At 34.9% G+C, this 20,733-nt stretch overlaps 1 protein-coding gene across 1 annotated transcript; it reads left to right on the forward strand.

The window, feature by feature from the left end:
* The first annotated feature begins 2,114 nt into the window (after positions 1-2,114).
* LOC141287752 (keratin, type II cytoskeletal cochleal) lies at positions 2,115-18,745 on the forward strand. Its single transcript, XM_073819884.1, is given in 9 exon segments — positions 2,115-2,130; positions 2,271-2,563; positions 8,081-8,289; positions 11,817-11,877; positions 11,981-12,076; positions 12,163-12,327; positions 16,604-16,729; positions 16,938-17,158; positions 18,694-18,745. Coding segments are annotated over 9 exon segments (1,239 nt in total).
* Positions 18,746-20,733: the final 1,988 nt, after the last annotated feature.

Genomic DNA, 20,733 nt, shown 5'->3' on the forward strand with positions numbered 1-20,733 from the left:
TACAGTGGAGCTTTGCGTGCGTCCAAAAAGCGCCCTCTAAAGGACTGTGTTGGAATCAACAGCGTGACGCGACCTGTCACGTCACATTAAAGGACTAGTTCACTTTCAGAACAAAAATTTACAGATAATGTACTCACCCCCTTGTCATCCAAGATGTTCGTGTCTTTCTTTCTTTAGTCCTAAGGAAATTATGTTTTTTTTTTGTTGTTGAGTAAAACATTTCAGGATTTCTCTCCATATAATGGACTTCTATGGTGCCCCTGAGTTTGAACTTCCAAAACGCAGCTTCAAAGGGCTCTAAATGATCCCAGCCAAGGAAAAAAGGTCTTATCTAGCAAAATGATGGGTTATTTCCTTAAAAAAAAATGACAATTTATATACTTTTTAACCTCAAATGCTCGTCTCATCTAGCTCGGCAATAGGAGCGTTTGAGATTAAAAAGTATATAAACCGTAAATATTTTTTAGAAAATAACCGATTGTTTCACTAGATAAGACCCTGGGATCATTTAGAGCCCTTTGAAGCTGCATTTAAGCTGCATTTTGGAAGTTCAAACTCAGGGGCACCATAGAAGTCCACTATATGGAGAGAAATCCTGAAATGTTTATCTGTAAATTCTTGTTCTGAAACTACTCCTTTAAAGAGCGTGAAAAAACATTATTGCAAGACATATTGTTCGTAATTTCGCAATAAAACTGACTGCATTTGAAAGCTGAGACTTTATTTTATATTAACAGTATTTATTGGGTGGCTGGCTCACTGCAAATAACGATGTAATGCATTCGAAGATTCCCTTTAAGTATATGACACACATTGCATGATTTCTGCTAATAATCCCACTTTATTCTCATAATTTTGACTTTATTATCAAAATATTTTGACTTCATTCTCGTGTTGCTACAACTTTAGTCTTGTAATTTTAACTTTATTCTCAAAATATTGACTTTATTCCTGTAAATTTGACTTCATTATCAAAATATTTAAAACTTTGTTATCAAAACAAGGGAATAAAGACAAAATATTTTCAGAATAAAGTCAAAATTATGAGAATAAAATCAAAATATTTTAATGTCTTGTAATTTTTCCTTTATCAAAATATTATCAAAATATGTTGACTATTCTTGTAACTTTGACTTTAAAAATCAAAAGATTTAAACTTTATTCTTGTAATTTTGACTATTGTCAAAATATTTTGACTTTATTCTCATAATTTTGACTTTATTATTAAAATATTTAGATTTTATTCTGAAAATATTGACTTTATTCTCGTAAATTTGACTTTATTATCAAAATATTTAGACTTCAAAATATGAGAATAAAGACAATATTTTCAGAATAAAGTCAAAATTATGAGAATGAAATCAAAATATTTTAATGTCTTGTAGTTTTTACTTAATTATCAAAATATGTTTACTATTCTTGTAACTTTGACTTTAAAAATCAAAAGATTTAGACTTTATTCTTGTAATTTTGACTATTGTCAAAATGTTTTGACCTTATTCTCATAATTTTGACTTAATTATCAAAATATTTTGACTTTATTCTTAAAATATTAAGACATTATTCTCATAAATTTGGCTTTATTCTTATAATTTTGACTATATTATCAAAATATTTTGATATTGTTCTAGTAATTTTGACCTTATTATCAAAATATATAGACTGTTGTCGTAAAATTGACTTTCTTATCAAAATATTTCAACTTTATTCTCATAATTTTGATTCTATTATCAAAATATTTGGACTTTATTCTCAAAATATTTAGATTCTATTCTAATAATTTTGACCATTCTTAAATATTTCAACTTCTATCTCATATTGCTACTTTATTCTCGTAATTTCGACTTTATTCTCAAAATATTGACTTGTTCTCGTAAATTTGACTAAAATCATACAAAAGCAAGAAATACATGCAAAAGAAACTCAAAACAGCACCTTCAGCTAACACTGCCACCCTACTGTGCATTCATCACATATTTTTGACAATTAGGAACAGGAAATATTCTCATAATCAAAGGTAGATCTCTTGACATATCTGATATCTCAGAACTGAGATCTGTGAACAGTAGTCCTGCTCGTCCTTTCAGTTGCGTGAGTGTGAATGAATGTGGAGCATGTTTGCTCTGGACGGTTGGTGGGCAAAACAGGTTTTTTCAGAGTAAGGAATGTTGGTATATTTTCATTTATACACAAAAACACACCCACCTGTCAGTGTATAAGTAGCCGAGTTCTCAGGAAGCACCACCTATTTTCCTGTCATCCCTCTGTAGCACACCTCTCCATCTCTTTGTCTGTTGCCATGAGTGCCTCCAATAACAACTTCAGCAGCCGCTCAGTGGGCTCGAACCCCCGCGCCGGAGAACAAATACCCCGGCAGGGTAACTCGTATTTTGGGTTTGGGAATGTGTCGCCGGCTGCGGCCCCCATCGGGGCTGTGTCTGTTAACACCAGTCTCCTAACTCCTGTGGATCTTAAACTGGACCCAGACCTGCAGGCTGTGAAGATCCAGGAAAAAGAAGAAATCAAAGCTCTCAACAATCGTTTTGCCTCCTTCATTGACAAGGTGAGAAATATCTCTAAGTGTTTCACCCTGCTTATTGCACATAATACAGTACATTACTATCTATCTATCTATCTATCTATCTATCTATCTATCTATCTATCTATCTATCTATCTATCTATCTATCTATCTATCTATCTATCTATCTATCTATCTATCTATCATCTAAGCATGCTAGATCTGCTAATAACCTGTAGGTGAGATTTATTTGTTTGTACAATTTTATTTCTTATTTTATATTTTACTCTCAGTGGCCAGATTTGTTATTTGTAGGAGAAAAGTATTATTTAAGTAGGTATTTACTTCTTTATTTATTTATTTTAATTTCAGCAGCCAGATCTGTCAATCAGGAGAAAAGATTTTATTTTATGTTTTAGTCTTTCTTCTAATCTCAGCAGCCAGATTGGTTATTAACCTGTAGGAGACATGTATTTATCTATTTTTAATTTCAGCAGCCAGATCTGTCGATCAGGAGAAAAGATTTTATTTTACTTTATTTTTTATTCATTCACTCATTCTTTCAGAGTTTTGTCTCTTTTTTTTTAGACTAATTTATATATTTTTTATACATATTTATACTTTTTTTTTTTTTTAATTTCAGCAGCCAGATCTGACAATCAGGAGAAAATAATTGTTTGTATTTTTTATTCATTCATTCATTTATTAATTCAGAGTTTTGTCTTTTTTATACATATAAATATATTTTATACAAATTTATACTTTTTAAAAAATTATTTTAGCAGCCAGATCTGTCAATCAGAAGAAACTATTTTATTTTATTTTATTTATTTCTTATTCATTCAGAATTTTGTCTTATTTTTATTTTATCTTTATAATTTATTTGTAAAAATATATATATATATTTTCTTTTTTTACTTTACTCTCAGCAGCCAGATTTATTATTTACTTGTAGGAGAAAGGTAGCCTATTATTTATTTATGTACTTACTTACTTATAAATTTCAGCAGCCAGATCTGTATATTTATTATATTACATTATTACATTATATACTGTATACAGTACAGACCAAAAGTTTGGACACACCTTCTCACTCAAATGAATGAGAAGGTGTGTTCAAACCATAGACTGGAAAAAATATGGAAGTAGTGTCCGTGACGTCACCCGTAGGTTTCTGCAGAGTGATTTTGAAGCCTATAGACCTTTTTCCTGAGTAAACGATGAGCGCCGCCATTACGAATTTTAACGTCAGATTGAATGCTTTTCTGTTCCGGTTTCCATAGGAACCCATTCAAATAGCGTCCATCTGTTTTTAATGTAGCTAACGTCCGCTGCTTCGTGTCATCTACACACTCATTAAAGTGAGGCACTGACAAATGACGGTCATTGCGACATTGCCAAGTGATGGCGCTATGGAGCCATGTGCTTTTTGAAAACATTTTAATAGGTTTAACATTAGTTTATTAGCTCGGAATATACCCTAATTTGACTAGAAACAATGCAGACCGGAAATGCAAAGCATTCTTTCAGTTAAGAGTCGGACTTACTTCCGTGTTCAGGAAAAACGTGTATAGACCTTTTTCCTGAGTAAACGATGAGCGCCACCATTACGAATTCTAATGTCAGATTGAATGCTTTTCTGTTCCGGTTTCCATAGGAACCCATTCAAATAGCCCATCTGTTTTTAATGTAGCTAACGTCCGCTGCTTCGTGTCATCTACACACTCATTAAAGTGAGGCACTGACAAATGACGGTCATTGCGACATTGCCAAGTGATGCCGCTATGGAGCCATGTGCTTTTTAAAAACATTTTAATAGATTTAACATTAGTTTATTAGCTCGGTATGTACCCTAATTTGACTAGAAACAATGCAGACCGGAAATGCAAAGCATTCTTTCAGTTAAGAGTCGGACTTACTTCCGTGTTCAGGAAAAAGTCTACAGTGGGCGGGATTCCCCGTCGCCATCTTGGAATCGCGTCATCGCGCGTCACTCCCGGATAATCGAAAATGGGAAAGAGGCGGGACGTGGGTGGAGCTGGGTGTTGAAACCACGCCCACTTGGTGACAGCAGCGGCAATCCCCCGTCACTCAAGTGGCCGCGCCCTTAATTATGCAGAACTTTACGGCTTAATATAACTTACACGGATGAGTTATAAAAAAAAATTCACCCCCCTCACAGTTGACATGAAGGGCGAAATTAGATATATAGTCTAAAACCACTTTTTGAACCAGGCTGTAAACATGTTTTTTTCTGCTGTAAAGTTGGGCATTTTAACATGGGGAGTCAATGGGACGCTTGGTTCAAACTTTTGGTCTGTACTGTATATTTTTTACTGTTTATTAAAGTTTTTACTCTACATTTGTGTAGTTTTCAGTGGGTTAGTGATATTTTTTAAATATATATAAATTAATAAATAAATATTTTTTAAATGGGTTTTTATTAGTGGTGGGCCGTTATCGGCGTTAACGTGCTGCGTTAACGTGAGACTCTTATCGGGCGATAAAAAAAATATCGCCGTTAATCTATTCTCAAAGTTGGGTTGGGAGCTGGGTCTAAACTACGCAAGCTATGATGACTTTCACCTTGATATTTGAGAGCGGATGACGTATACCTAGTGGAATTGCACTGTAGGGGGCGAGAACGAGTCTTCAACTTCTGTGAAATTACCACATCAAATGAGACGTGCAAACATGCCATGGATGCAGCAGTGAAGCCGCTTCAGGGCAGGTGCGTTGCTAGACCCTTTTTACTGGGGCACGTGCCCCAGTGAAAATCTGCTGTGCCCCAGTAAAATCTCAAGTTTTAGTTATAATTTACTTTGATAATCCCGAAATAAAGACATTTAACTATATGCAACAACTGAATTGACGCTTCTAAAAGCAACGCAGTTTAATGGAAGACTATGCACGTCGTGCAGCCTTTTGCGCAGAAGTGCATGGTTACACAAGTTTGTATAGGTAATTATGTTGTAAATGCAATTGTCAAGCAGTTTGTGATGCATTTTGGAAACAGGAGATGAGTGCCTGGTACAATGCGCCACCTGGCTTGAGAAACCCGTTCTCAAAGACTTACTTTTAGTCATTATTTGGGTACCACACATATTCTGAAAATGCCTTCAGCCGAATTCAAATTAGCCATTTTAATCTAGATTAATCTAGATTAATTCCAAGATTTAATCTAGATTAATCTAGATTAAAAAAATTAATCTATGCCCACCCCTAGTTTTTATACAAAAACTGCTTTTTTATGTAAAATTCACTTTATAAAAGACCCACATTTCTAACTTTAATTCATGGGGATAACATGGATAATTTCACATGGTTTAGTGTAAGATTTTTGCCCATCTTTTGGAAAATCCAGTTTTAAAGTGCCCCTATTATGCCATTTTAAAGGTAGTTAATATTGTTGTATTAGTCTCTTAAAACAGGTTTACATGTATGCAAGTTCAAAAAACACTTTAGTTTTCTCCAAAATTAGATTTAATTTTACCCCGTTTCTAAATGATTCGTAAACGACTTGTTTGAAGCAGTTCGAAGAATCAGTCTCTCTAAACCCCTCCTTTCAGTGAGCCCTCACTGCTGTGATTGGTCAGATGGTGCAGTCCTTTTGGATTGGTCTACCGCTACAGCGCAAAACGAAACGCCCATTGGCATAACTGAATGACAGCTGCGGAGACCTGTCAATATAGAAAACATAGCCTCGATTTTACCCTATCAATTCGAGCCGGAGTCTGACGATGAAACGGTTGAAGTGGCACATCGACAAGAAACTGTTTCGCAAGTAGGACTGGAGCAGGACGTTTCTCAGTGGGTGTCATATGCTAACTGTGGAAAGTGCTTGCAATTTGCTTTTGTAAGCGAACCGGGCACACCTCTACGTTGTGAACTTCAACACTGTACAATCCATAACACTGCGTTAAGCCATCGTTTATCATTATCATTACTTAAACTAATAAGGCAGACAGACAGTCAAGCTGCATCAATCACAATTTTTAGACTACATTGCACTCACAGCTGAACAACAGAACTACAGAAACGCAAGTTAGCCAGTTACCAAGACATGTGCGGGGTTGTTACACACCATAACCTACACAAAGACGTATTTTGAACGATCGCTAGAAAATACAATCATCAATTATTAATTATACTTACAGGTAGAAGTTCAGAGGAGCAAGCCGGTCCAAATAAACCGGGCACTAATCCATTTTTTAAAACCAAGCGTTTGGTGAATCTCGCATTGTAACGTTACTCCCCAAGATTGGAAAATCAGTCATGAGTAAAATGACGCGAACACAACACAAGATTGGAATTGGACTGCTGAGGTGTTGAAAAAATTAATGTTAACCACTCATTCTTGGTAGTTTCATCTTTCGGAAGGGCATATAAAACAAATTCACTCTCACAGAGCAGGACGCCTTCTTGACATGATGTAATACACGTGAAAATGGTATGGTAGGCCTACTGTTTGTGGGAGGGCAAGTTGTTCGCGACATAAAAATGTGGGCGGACATTACGCAAATGTGTAGCTCGTGACGTGTGGCCGTTACAGAAAAAGATTCGAATTGCTGACGACTTGTTTAGGCGAATGTGAGCCGACTCTTTTTTTTGATAGATAAAAACTTCATTTATAGTGCACTGTCGGCGTCACAACTTTGCAGATAGTTTATGTTCACATACAGCTACATGACACACTACATGAAATATCATATTTGAAAAGGCATAATAGGGGCACTTTAAAAGTAAAAAAAAACAACTACAAATAACTTTTACCAGTAGGTGGCTGCAGATCTCCACTATTTGCTATTTGACCACCTGAAAGATATTTTTTCACAAGTTTTTTCAGTTGAATTCATATCTACAGTACAGACCAAACGTTTGGACACACCTGAATGAGAAGGTGTGTCCAAACTTTTGGTCTGTACTGTATATATAACGTATTTTTTTTTGTTTTGTTTTAGTTTTTTTATTATTATTTTTATCTCACTCACCAGATCTGTTAACCCGTATAAAAGAAAAGTCACAAATGTGATAGAAAAAGAGATTTTTTTATATATATTTTATTTTTATTATATATATTATATTTTATATATATATATATATATATATATATATATATATAATTTTTGTTTTTTTATTATTATTACAATCTCAGCCACCACATCTGTTGACAGGTATGAGAGAAAGGTCACAAATGAGATATCTCAATTGTTTATCCTTGATGGCAATGAGATAAAAATGAAAACAAACAAACAAAAAAAGACTCAAAACAATCTTACGTGTCTCCTAGAGTATCAGCAATGATCTCGACAATGTCACAAACTGTGTTCAGATTGGCTGATTTTCAATACAAACTCAAATATTTCTCATTTCGTTCTCACAAGATCAAATGATCTGAGCTGCTATTCACATTCATTTTATAGCTCTGCACTTACTGTATGACAACTATTGTCTATTGTATTTTATTACCCCAAAGGACTTTTAAGAGTAACATCAAAGTTGTTAATTAAATGAAACATAATTCTCAGTCATGTTGTAAGAGCATCCAAATATTCTCACAGGTCCGTAAACTAGAGCAGGAGAACAAGCTTTTGGAGACTAAATGGCAGCTGCTACAGAAAGAGTCCAAACCCGATTCTAAACTGGAGCCCATGCTGAAGTCCTACATCACTTCCCTGCGGGCACAGCTAGAGCGGGTGAACAAAGACAAAGAACACCTGGACGTCGAGCTCAGGAATGTCCACGCACAGGTTGAGGAACAAAAACGCAGGTCAGTAATCACACCCTTCATCTTAAGTCTTGAGCCTGTCTCCAAACAAGACATTGGTGTTCGGTTTCATTCTATCAACAACACAGAGCAACATCTTAATATTGATCTCAGTATTCTTAAGGTTACATTCAATATTCAATATTATTTCAGATTTAAATGTAAAATCATGTAAACAACAACATTCCTTACAAATATTTACAATGAAAACCACAGTTTCAGCCAAAATACCAAGTGTTCATAGCTACTGTAGTAGTAATTCACTTGACAATACGTGTAGTATGCCAAGAAATTGTGGTTTTTTTTCTGCAATTGCGAGTTATGAAGTCAGAATTGACTCACAATTCTTACATTTGTTCTCAGAATTGCACAACATAAACTCAATTGCAAGAAATAATCAGAATTGAAAATAAAAACTCGCAATATGAACTTTTTTGGATATTGTAATTATGACTTAACTCACAATTCTGAGAAAAACGTCAGAATTGTGAGTTTGTATCTCACAGTTCTGACTTTATTTCTCAGAATTGCGACTTTGTCTCGTAATTCTGACTTTATGACTTGCAATTGCGAGTTTATATCTCACAATTCTGAGAAAAAAAATCTGAATTGCAAGACAAAAAGTCAGAATTGTCAGTTTTTATCTCACAATTCTGACTTTATTTCTTGCAACTGTGAGTTTATATAACATAATTCTGAGAATAAAAGTTTATATCTTACAATTCTGACTTTATAACTTGCAATTGCGAGGTTATATCTCACAAAAAAGTCATAGTTGTGAGTTTTATCTAGCAATTCTGACTTTATTTCTTGCAATTGTGAGTTTATATCACAAAATTCTGAGAAAAAAGTCAGAATTGCACGTTTATATCTTACAATTCTGACTTTATAACTTGCAATTGCGAGTTTATATCTCACAATTCTGAGAAAAAAAGTCAGAGTTGCAAGAAAAAAGCTGAAATTGTCACTTTCCAAGAAAAAAGGCAGAATTGTAAGTTTTTATCTAGCAATTCTGACTTTATTTCTTTAAAAAGTCAGAATTGCAAGAAAAAAGTTGGAGTTGTGAGATTCAAACTCACATTTCCGAGAAAAAGTCAGTAATGTAAGTTATCTCGCAATTTTGACTTTATTTCTTGCAATTGTGAGTTTATATCACATAATTCTGAGAAAAGAAAATCTGAATTGCAAGTTTATATCTCACAATATAAAAAATCAGAATTGCAAGATATAAACTCGCTATTACCTTTTTTATTCAGTGGCAGAAATGGGGTTCCATAGATTTTGAAGATCCAATACTCTACTATATTATTAATAATGCTATATGGTTAATATAGGAAAACTATTATTAACAGTTAAACAACTGTATTAATTATGATATTTTACCCAGTGTCATATCCACCATTATACTACAAATTAATACAATTTCTAAAATGTAATAAATATAATTATTAATATATAATATTAACATTTTTCATTACAAAAATTATATTTTTAGTAATCAATATTTTGAAAAATATTTTCTGCTTTATATTTAAGTTTTAGTAATTTGCTTTTGTCTTTTTTTTAGTTTTGTTGCTTTTAAGATTTCTATTTTAATTTTTAAAAGATTTCTATTTATTACTTATAATATTTTGGGTACTTCAACTTGTTGTAGTTAGTTTTTGGTTAATTTTCATAATTTTTTCCCATATATAATATACAGTGAGTGAGGTCAATAAGTATTTGATTACCCTGTGATTTTGCAAGTTCTCTTACTTAGAAATCAAGGAGGGGTCTACAATTTTCAGCATAGGTGCATTTCCACTGTGAGAGACAGAATCTAAAAATAAAAATCCGGAAATCACATTTGTATGATTTTTTTTAACACTTTATTTGTGAATTACTGTGTCAAATAAGTATTTGATCACTTGAGTCAAAAAAATTAATATTTGGTACAGAAGCCTTTGTTAACAATTACAGAGGTCAAACGGTTCCTGTAGTTCTTCACCAGGTTTGCACACACTGCAGGAGGGATTTTGGCTTACTCCTCCAAACAGATCTTCTCTAGATCTGTCAGGTTTCGGGGCTGTTGCTGAGCAACACAGAGTTTTAGCTCCCTCCAAAGATTTTCTATTGGATTTAGGTCTGGAGACTGGCTAGGCCACTCCAGAACCTTGATATGCTTCTTACGGAGCCACTCCTTGGTTTTCCTGGCTGTGTGCTTTGGGGTCATTGTCAGGTTGGAAGACCCAGCCACGACCCATCTTTAATGCTCTGACTGAGGGAAAGAGGTTTTTGCCCAATATGTCACAATACATGGCCCCGTTCATCCTCTCCTTAATACAGTGCAGTCGTCCTGTCCCCTGTGCAGAAAAACACCCCCAGAGCATGATGCTTCCAGCCCCATGCTTCACTGTAGGTATGGTATTATTGGGATGATACTCATCATTCTTCTTCCTCCAAACACGGAGTTAAGACCAAAAAGTTCTACTTTGGTTTCGTCTGACCACAGGACTTTCTCCCATGACGCCAGATGGTCCCGCAAACTTCAGACGGGCCTGGACATGGGCTGACTTAAGCAGGGGAACCTTCCGTGCGATGCAAGGTTTTAAACCATGACGTCTTAGTGTATTACTGATAGTAGCCTTGGAAAGGATGGTCCCAGCTCTCTTCACGGCATTGACCAGCTCCCCCCGTGTAGTTCTGGGCTGATTCTTCACCATTCTTAGCATCATTGATACCCCACGAGGAGAAATCTTCTGTGGGGCCCCAGTCCGAGGGACATTGACAGTCATCATTAGCCTCTTCCATTTTCTGACAATTGCTCCAACAGTTGTTCTTTTTTCACCAAGCTGCTTGGCAACTGCCCCGTAGCCCTTTCCAGCTTTGTGAAGGTCTACAATTTTGTCTCTTGTGTCTTTTGACAGCTCTTTGGTTTTGCCCATGTTGCTACTTAGACTTTGGCTGATTGTGGGGTGCACAGTTGTCTTTATGACAGCTAACGACCTCAAATAGGTGCTACTAATTTAAAATCATGAGCAGAGTGTAGCTTGACTATCTAAAAGCAAAATAACAGGTCTTTGAGGGTCAGAAATCTGGTGGTGATCAAATACTTATTTGACACAGTAATTGACAAATAAATTGTTAAAAAATCATACAATGTGATTTCCGGATTTTTATTCTTAGATTCTGTCTCTCACAGTGGAAATGCACCTATGCTGAAAATTGTAGACCCCACCATGATTTCTAAGTAAGAGAACTTGCAAAATCACAGGTTGATCAAATACTTATTGACCTCACTGTATAAATTTTAAAATCTATCTGTATATGTATCTATCTATCTATCTATCTATCTATCTATCTATCTATCTATCTATCTATCTATCTATCTATCTATCTATCTATCTATCTATCTATCTATCTATCTATCTACCTGTCTATATATACATATATTCAATAAATAAAAACAATTATAATATATTTTATTAATAACAACAACAAAAGTCAAGTCAAGAAAAGATGTGTATGATAAAATTCAGTTTCTTCTACAGATATGAAGATGAGATTAACAACAGAAACACGGCTGAAAATGAGTTTGTTATTCTGAAAAAGGTAAGACAAATCTAGTTGCAGAAGATAAATAGCATCAGATGACAAGTAATGATAATATACCAAGAATCCACCAAGCTAACAAATATAAATGTCCTCCTGACAGGAAGTGGATGCTACATACTTGAATAAAAATGCCATGGAAGAGAAAATAGCATCAATGCTGGAAGACCTGAACTTTTTCAAGAGCTTCTATGAACAGGTAATGCAATCTGCCCTGCATGAATGAAACACCAGAACATCCTGAGATTAATCAGAGGACTTTACTTCACCTCTCTGTCTCTGTAGGAGATGCGTGAGCTGCAGGCTGACGAGAAGGACACGGACATTGTGGTGCAGATGGACAACAGCAGGCAGCTGAACATGGAGAAGATCCTTGATGACGTGAAGAGACAGCATGAGGAGATTTCAGCATCCAGCCGAAAGGAAGCTGAGGCCTGGTATAAGAACAAGGTGAAGATCACAGCTCTGACTTTTTAAGACAATGCTGTAATGTCTTCTGAAACACTAGAGGAGAAACATGAGATTATTAAGCCTTAAGCAAAAGTCTCCATTTACCTATTTAATCCCTGCAAAGAACAACTGAGATCCTGAGACCTCATTTGTTATTTCCTGCAGGTTCTCATGTTTTAAACTAATGAAATCACAGACTTGCATAGCATAGCATTTTATACATGCATGTTTTCAAATTTTAAATGGTTTAATGCAGGGGGTTTTCAATCTCCAAACTTCCAAATATGATCGTCCTCATGCAAACGACCTCATCCTAAAATTTATATATAAATTAAAGCTATATATTTTAATGCATAAAGACTGAAATTATGTTAAAAATGTATTTTATTTTACACTTTGACAATGTTATATTTTTTATTTAATAAAAGTAATTTTTAAACATATTTTAATGAAAATACAGTCAAGCCTAAAATTATTCTTACCCCTGGCAAATTCTGACTTAAAGTTACTTTTATTCAACCAGCAAGTTTTTCTTTGACTGGAAATGACATAATAATAATAATAATAATTAATAATAATTAATAGAAAAGCCTTTATTGGCTATTACAGCAATCAAACACTCTCTATAAGTACTGACCAGCTTTTTGCATGTCTCAACTCATTCATCTTTAGGAAAGGAGGTGAAGTGAGGCCAAGTATGGTGACCTATACTAGGAATTTGTGCTCTGCATTTAACCCATCCAAGTGCACACACACAGTAGTGAACACACACACACACACACACACACACACACACACACACACACACACACACACACACCGTGAACACACACCCAGAGCAGTGGGCAGCCATTGCTGCGGCGCCCGGGGAGCAGTTGGGGGATCGGTGCCTTGCTCAAGGGACTCACCTCAGTCGTGGTATTGAGGGTGGAGAGAGCGCTGGTAATTCACTCCCCCACCTACAATCCCTGCCGGACCTGAGACTCGAACCTGCAAGTCCGACTCTCTAACCATTAGGCCACGGCTGCCCTTTAGTGATGAGGTACAACTCTTTCAGGTTTGAGGGTCTCCTTGCCATCACCCTGATCTTTAGCTCCCTCCACAGATTCTCAATTGGACTTAAGTCAGGACTCTGGCTGGGCCACTGCAAAACATTAATGTTTTTGCCTGCTAACCATTTCTTCACCACTTTTGCTGTGTGTTGTGGGTCGTTGTCGTGCTGAAATGTCCACTGGTGCCCAAGGCCAAGTTTCTCTGCAGACTGAATGATGTTGTTGTTGAGAATTTTGATGTATTGCTCCTTTTTCATGGTGCCGTTTGCTGTGATTAGGTTCCCTGGGCCACCGGCTAAAAAACACCCCCAAAACATTAGGTTCCCACCACCATGTTTGACAGTGGGGATGGTGTTCTTAGGCTTGAAGGCTTCTCCTTTTTTACGCCAAATGAAGGCTACATCATTGTGGTAAAACAATTCAATTTTTGTTTCATCTGACCATAAAACAGAAGAACAGAAGATATTTTTTTTTGTCCAGATAAGCATTTGCAAAGGCTAAATGGGCTTTTGTGTGCCTTATCTGGAGAAGTGGTGTCCTCACGGTCTGTGTCCGTGAAACCCAGTGGTGTGCAGTGTCCGTTGGACTGTCTGCCTTGAGATGTTGCCACCAGCAGAGCCCAGATTCATCAAGATGGCCTTGGTGGTGATCATTGGATTCTTTTTTACTTTATCGTCCTGGCCAGCACAGCTGTCACTTTTGGCTTCGGACCACATCCTCTGAGATTTTTCACAGTCTGGAACGTCTTGTTTTTTTAATTAATATTTCATACTTCAAAACATTTAGATATGGTCTTACAGCCATTTCCTGACTTGTGAGCAGCCACAATGTGCTGCCGCAGGTCCTCAGTGAGCTCCTTTGTCTTAGCCATGACTGTCCACAAACCAACAGCAGAGAGCTTCTGTTTTTCACCTGTTGAGTTGATTAAAACAGCTGTTCCCAATGAATTGGGATAATTAGGATGCTTTAGAACAGCTTGGACTATTTGGAATGGTATAGAACTTTGGATTTTTCCATTGACTGTGACTACGTTTACATGGACACCAGTAATCTAATTAATGACCTTATTCTGAATAAGACAATAATATGATTAAGCTGTTTACATGAGTTGCTTTTAGAATATTCCTTTCATGTTCCCGTTTTACATGTTATAGTACATAGATCGATTAATGACACACATCATTGCGTCCACACGCGACGCTATCAGTTCATCTTCCTTATAGACTTTTGGATGTTTGGGTTTTAATTTTACAAAAGCTTGAAGTGGCACTGGACATATGCAACAAATATTTTAGAATGTGTGAGTTAAAATTTGCCGTGGTCGCATTTGTGCGAGTGCGTGCTGTGCTGCTCCAAAGCGTCTGATCCATACAGCGAGCGTTTCAGAGCCAGTCAGTTTTTAGGACAAAAAAAAGAAAAGAAAAAAAAAAACACACGCAAGCACAGTCACCGAAAGCCAGTTTAGTTTTACTTTTTTGTTTGTTTTCATTTAGAAAACCCTGTTATCTTTGCCGTTTACCTCACATTACGCTTTGGAGGCTTTCTTTTATTATTTTTTTTATTAATTATTTTGATTGCTCAGTGTTTGCGCGCCCTGTAATAAATTGTTTAGTCGGCATATAACAGCATGTGATGGAGTCCATGCCTCGTCTTATTAGTTTTTGTTAATAAATGCTATATAAGCTAGTTTTAATTTATTTTTGTTATGCTGTTTAATTAAAAATAACAAATCCATCTTTTAAGAATTTGTTTTAATCTTAAAATTGATAGGTGTAGCCTTATATATGCAAGCAAAACCAAGATCATGAATTCGATAGTAAAAGTAAAAAGCATCCTAAGACATTCCAATAGCGGAAATCCCGTTCACAAAATTAAAATAAATACTTACAAATTATACTAATGAAAAAGGGGGTTGAATGTTAAAAACGTTTCCATAAAACTAAAAATTATGATAACAAACTAGGCTATTTATCAGCAATGAGCATTGATTAAGCCCATGTTGTAGCAAAATATAAATAAATAAAAATGAAACCAAAGCGCAACCAACTGAGAGCGTTATGCCGCGTTCCAGACAACCCGTTACCCGTGTTTTTCCAAACTTCTACCCGTTAAAGTGCACTGGAACGGCACTCAAACCCGTGAATTCCCACCCGTGAACTCGTACTAGATCGACGACGTACTCCCAGTTCTGAGTTCTGAGGTGACATAGCCCGAGAAACAACAATAAAGCCTCTAGGGGTGCGGTGTTCAGTGGCACACGGTGGAAAAATTGAGTTTAGGACAATATAACGTTGCAATCAAATTATTAATACTATAAAAATAATAAATGCTTGGCGTGACTTGCCTGGAACGCTACAAAGTCCTGAGTCGTGGTTTGAACACGTGATTTACGAGCTCAAAAACCTGCCTGGAACGCAGCATTAGTGTGTATCCTGTCACAAAATGTGGCGAAAAGTCCTACACAAGGGGAATAGTCTGATTAAGGTGTGTACATGTCTTCCATAATGCGACTAAAATAGGAATACTCCACCTGTCTTAATTCGATTTGTGTTTACTCCGATTATGACTTTAGTCGGATTAAATTAATCAAAAATCTCAGTTTACATGGTTGCTTCTTAATCAGAGTATTGTCTTAATCGCGTTAAAATCGGAATATTGTTGTCCATGTAAACGTACTCTGTGACAAGTTTGCAAAGGGTATGAATAATTTTGGACATGCCACTTTTTGTTTAAATGTAAATAAAAGCTGAGAAATATTTTTTTTCCACAATGATGCCTCTTGTACATTGTCTTATTATCTTTTGGGTGAAGCCTGTGTCATTTCTGGTTAAAAAAATAAATAAAAATTGGTTGAATAAAAATAAACTTTAAGTCAGAATTTGCCAGGGGTATGAAAATTTTTGGGTTTGACTGTACATATTTTATTTATCTAATTTTTTTAATTTATTATAATCATATATTTATTGACATTTTCTGCACTGCTTTTCTCTAAACGTTTCCACAATCCCCTTAGACACCAGTTTAAAAATAATTTTTTGACATGCTATAATTCACTCAAAACCATTTAAAGCAATGCTTTTTTCCTGTAATTACTCTACAAATATGAAATAAAAAATTTGCAAAAAATTTGTCTCACCAAAGAACTATTCAAAATGACAAAATTCAGCATCTAAAATATATTTATAATGTCATAATTGTGCATATACCTGTGTTTTTGTCCACAGTTTGACTTGATCTCATCACAGGCGGCGCAGTGTAACACTGAGCTGAAAGATAATAAAGGTGCAATAGCTGATTTGAAAAGGAAGATAACGCGACTGCAAAATGAGATTGACTCAGCTAAATTACAGGTAAGATAATTCTCTACATCTGTTCATTATGGCAAATATTGGCATCTGCTGTTGAACACCAGAACAACAATGAGCATCCGCAGTAAATGCACTGATAACTTTCCATACTATCACAGATGGGATCTTTAAAGCCCAGAGCTGTAAATGGATGAAAACAGCTTGTACAGTGACACTTTACCGCAGTATTAATTCTCATACATCGTTCTAGCGTGATCGTGTGGAGGAGGAAATCAAAGAGACAGAGCGTTGCGGAGAGAAGGCGGTGCTTGAAGCGAAAGAACAAATCAAATCCCTGGAGGACGCACTGCAGAAAACCAAACATGATATGACCAGACATATTCGTGACTACCAGGAGCTGATGAACGTCAAACTGGCTCTGGATATTGAGATCGCCACCTACAAGAAACTACTGGAAGGAGAAGAGAACAGGTGAGACTGTAAAACTTAAGCAATTAACTATGAGCTTAAAATAAAGTATTTTACTTACAGTTGAGGTCAAAAGAATACATCCCCCTTTCGGAATCTGCAAAATGTAAATTATTTAGCAAAATAAGAGGGATCATACAAAATGCATGTTATTGTTTATTTAGTACTGACCTGAATAAGATATTTCACATAAAATATGTTTAAATATAGTCTACAAGAGAAATTAATAGTTGAATTTATAAAAATGACCCCTTTCAGAAGATACTTAATAATGTGTTCCTACCTGAATGATCCACAGCTGTGTTATTTTGTTTAGTAATAGTTGTTCATGAGTCCCTTATTTGTCCTGAACAGTTCTGCTGAACTGCTGTTCTTCACAAAAATCGTTCAGGTTTCACAAATTCTTTGGTTTTACAGCATTTTTGTGTATTTGAACCCTTTCCAACAATGACTGTATGGTTTTGAGGTCCATCTTTTCACACTGAGGACAACTGGGGACTCATTTGCAACCAATACAGATGTTCCAGAAGGGGGGGGGGGGGGGGGTGAAAACTTTTAGAATTTGAAGATCAAGGTAAATTTAACTTCTTTTGTCTTCTGGGAAACATGTAAGTATCTTTTGTAGCTTCTGAAGGGCAGTACTAAATGACAAAATTATATTTAGGCAAAATAAAAGTAAAAATGTGCACATCTCCATTCTGTTCAAAAGTTTCAAAAGTTTTCACCCCCAGGTCATAATGCATGGTTTTTCCTTGTGGAGCATCAGTGAGCATTTGAATTTCCTGTAATAGTTGCATATGAGTTCCTCAGTTGTCCTCAGTGTGAAAAGGTGGATCTTAAAATCATACAGTCATTGTTGGAAAGGGCTCAAATACACAACAATGCTGGAAAACCAAAGAGTTTGTGGGACCTGAAGAATTTTTCTGAAGAACAACAGGTAGTTTAACTGTTCAGGACAAACAAGGGACCCATGAACAACTATCACTAAACAAAAAAAACACAGTTGTGGATCATTCAGGTAACAAAACAGTATTAAGAATCAAGTGTATGTAAACTTTTGAACGGGGTCATTTTTATAAATTCAACTATTATTTTCTCTTGTGGACTATATGTAAACACCTTTTATGTGAAATATCTTATTCAGGTCAGTACTAAATAAAAAAAATAACATACATACATTTTGTATGATCCCTCTTATTTTGGTAAAATAATCAACATTTTGCAGATTCTGAAAGGGGATGTAAACTTTTGACCTCAACTGTATCTGATCATTTTTAGAATTATTGCTTATTTTAAATATTTGTACTATATATTATTATTTTAGACCATCATTAATCTATAATTTATTATGATTATTTAATTTAAAATATTTACATTTTTATTGCAATATATTTGTCATTTTATTTTAAAAGTTTTATTATATTTATATCATTATATAAATTATGACTTAACTGAAATAAGTGGTCAAAAGTAGGTATAAGTGAAAGGTAAAAAGATTTCAGGTCATAACTCAACAAATCTGATTTGTTTCTCATCAGGCTTGGACGATAAACCACTGTAAACATCCATTCAGCCCATAAACCCTATTGAACAGCAACTATCTGACTGTCTACACATTCACTTCTCTGCTTGTCACTGCTGAATGAAGATATTAGCAGTGAACAATTGATAAAAATAAATAAAAAATTACACTCAGTTTTATTCTTTGACAACTGCTCATAAATAAAAAATACAAATAAAATGTTTATGTTATACGTTCATTTATTATTTTTGTTGGTTTTTAAATGCCCATTATAAATAAACTTTATTGATTTACCCTTGTCCCAGACTTTTAATCTGAAACTATTCAGAATTTATACATCATCTGAAAGCTGAATAAATAAGCTTTGATGTATGGTTTGTTGGGATAGGACAATATTTGATAAGATACAACTATTTCAAAATCTGAAATCTAACAGTGCAAAAAAAAAAAAAAAAAAAAAAGATTTTTTTTATTGAGAAAATCACATTTAAAGTTCTTAGCAATGCATATTACTACTAAAAAAAATAATTTATATATATATATATATCAATAAATTTTTAGTAGTAATATGTATTGCTAAGAACTTTAAATGTGATTTTCTCAATAAAAAAATCTTTTATATATATATATATATATATATATATATATATATATATATATATATATATATATATACATACAGTGGAAAATTTACAAAATATCTTCATGAAACATGAAGCTTAAGAGAAAAATCAATAATTTTGACCCATACAATGTATTGTTGGCTATTGGCCACACTACTTAAGACTCCAGGGTCACAAATGTGACCAATAACGTAAAAATAAATGTACAAATAAAGCTTATTTTAATAGTTTAAAGCAGTGTAAACTGTAAAATGCCATTAAAATGTTCTGCCTTTAAGTGTGTATTGCATAAGACTGCTTCAGATGACAAAAGTGTACCTGACAGTGTCATCTGAAGAATCTGAAGCATCTTGTCATCATCTGAGAAGAGCTGTGATTAGAGCCCAGACAGCTTTGCCCAGGTCATGGCTGAAAAGTAATACAGGGGTTAAGTGTGTTATTGTGTCTTCAAAGAGAGAAACAGGCCTGATAAGATTCCAAGGAAAGCAGCTAGCTGATGCTAAAACAACAACACCCCCTCAACACATTATCCAAACACCTTTACAAAAACTCACAACTGTGATGAAAGATAACGAATTTCCCCACTTTCCCATGTGACTGACTGACTCCTTTCTTTCCAAACCAAAAAAAAAAAAACTGTGCAAAATGTATACAGCTAAGCAACCATCTTCAAACCCATTAACCCAACCCAGCAAATTGGAACTGATTGCAAAATACAAATTAATATGTAAAATAAGTGGTACAGACGGTATCATTATAACTCAAAGGAAAGAGTGTGGTGCTTTGGAACGCCAATGGAACGCAATGTAAGTCGCGTCTGCGAAAATGTATACATTTAACAGAAATAAAGTGAAAGAAATATGATGTAAATTGGCCCTAGATGGCGCTGTTTAACTTCTCTGTGCTTCCGTGTTGGATTAAACACATTCAAACACAGTCGTTCTTGTCCACAAGTGTTATGTTGTACTTTAAAGCCGTTAATTCTTCTTGGGAAGTTTCATGTACATAAAACAAAAATAATGTCTATTACCCTCTTTCAATTTTTCTTGAAAGATCTTAAATATTTTTTTTGACTCATTGATTTCAATTACAAGAATCAAGAAATGTATAAAAACGTCTCTAATATTAAAAAATGTTATTTGTAATATTTAATGTTTTACCCTCCGTGATGTACTTGTCATATGTATCTCCCACTTTTGCTTGTGTTCTGTCTGACGTTAAGTATTTTTGTATATTTGTTTTTGAAAGAGAAAAAAGGTGTTATGTTGTAAGATTTATCCTCAATAGATTAGTTTGTTTGTTTCAAGACTGCTGTCATATTGAAAATGTTTTGGCCTGGTTTCATTGTCATTATGTGGTCTTGGCGACAGCTGACACCTTCATGAACCCTTTACAGTTGGTTTTAATTTTAAATTTGAGCTCATTCTGTATTG

The sequence above is a fragment of the Garra rufa genome, chromosome 15 (assembly GCF_049309525.1).
Source record: "Garra rufa chromosome 15, GarRuf1.0, whole genome shotgun sequence".
NCBI lineage: Eukaryota > Metazoa > Chordata > Actinopteri > Cypriniformes > Cyprinidae > Garra > Garra rufa.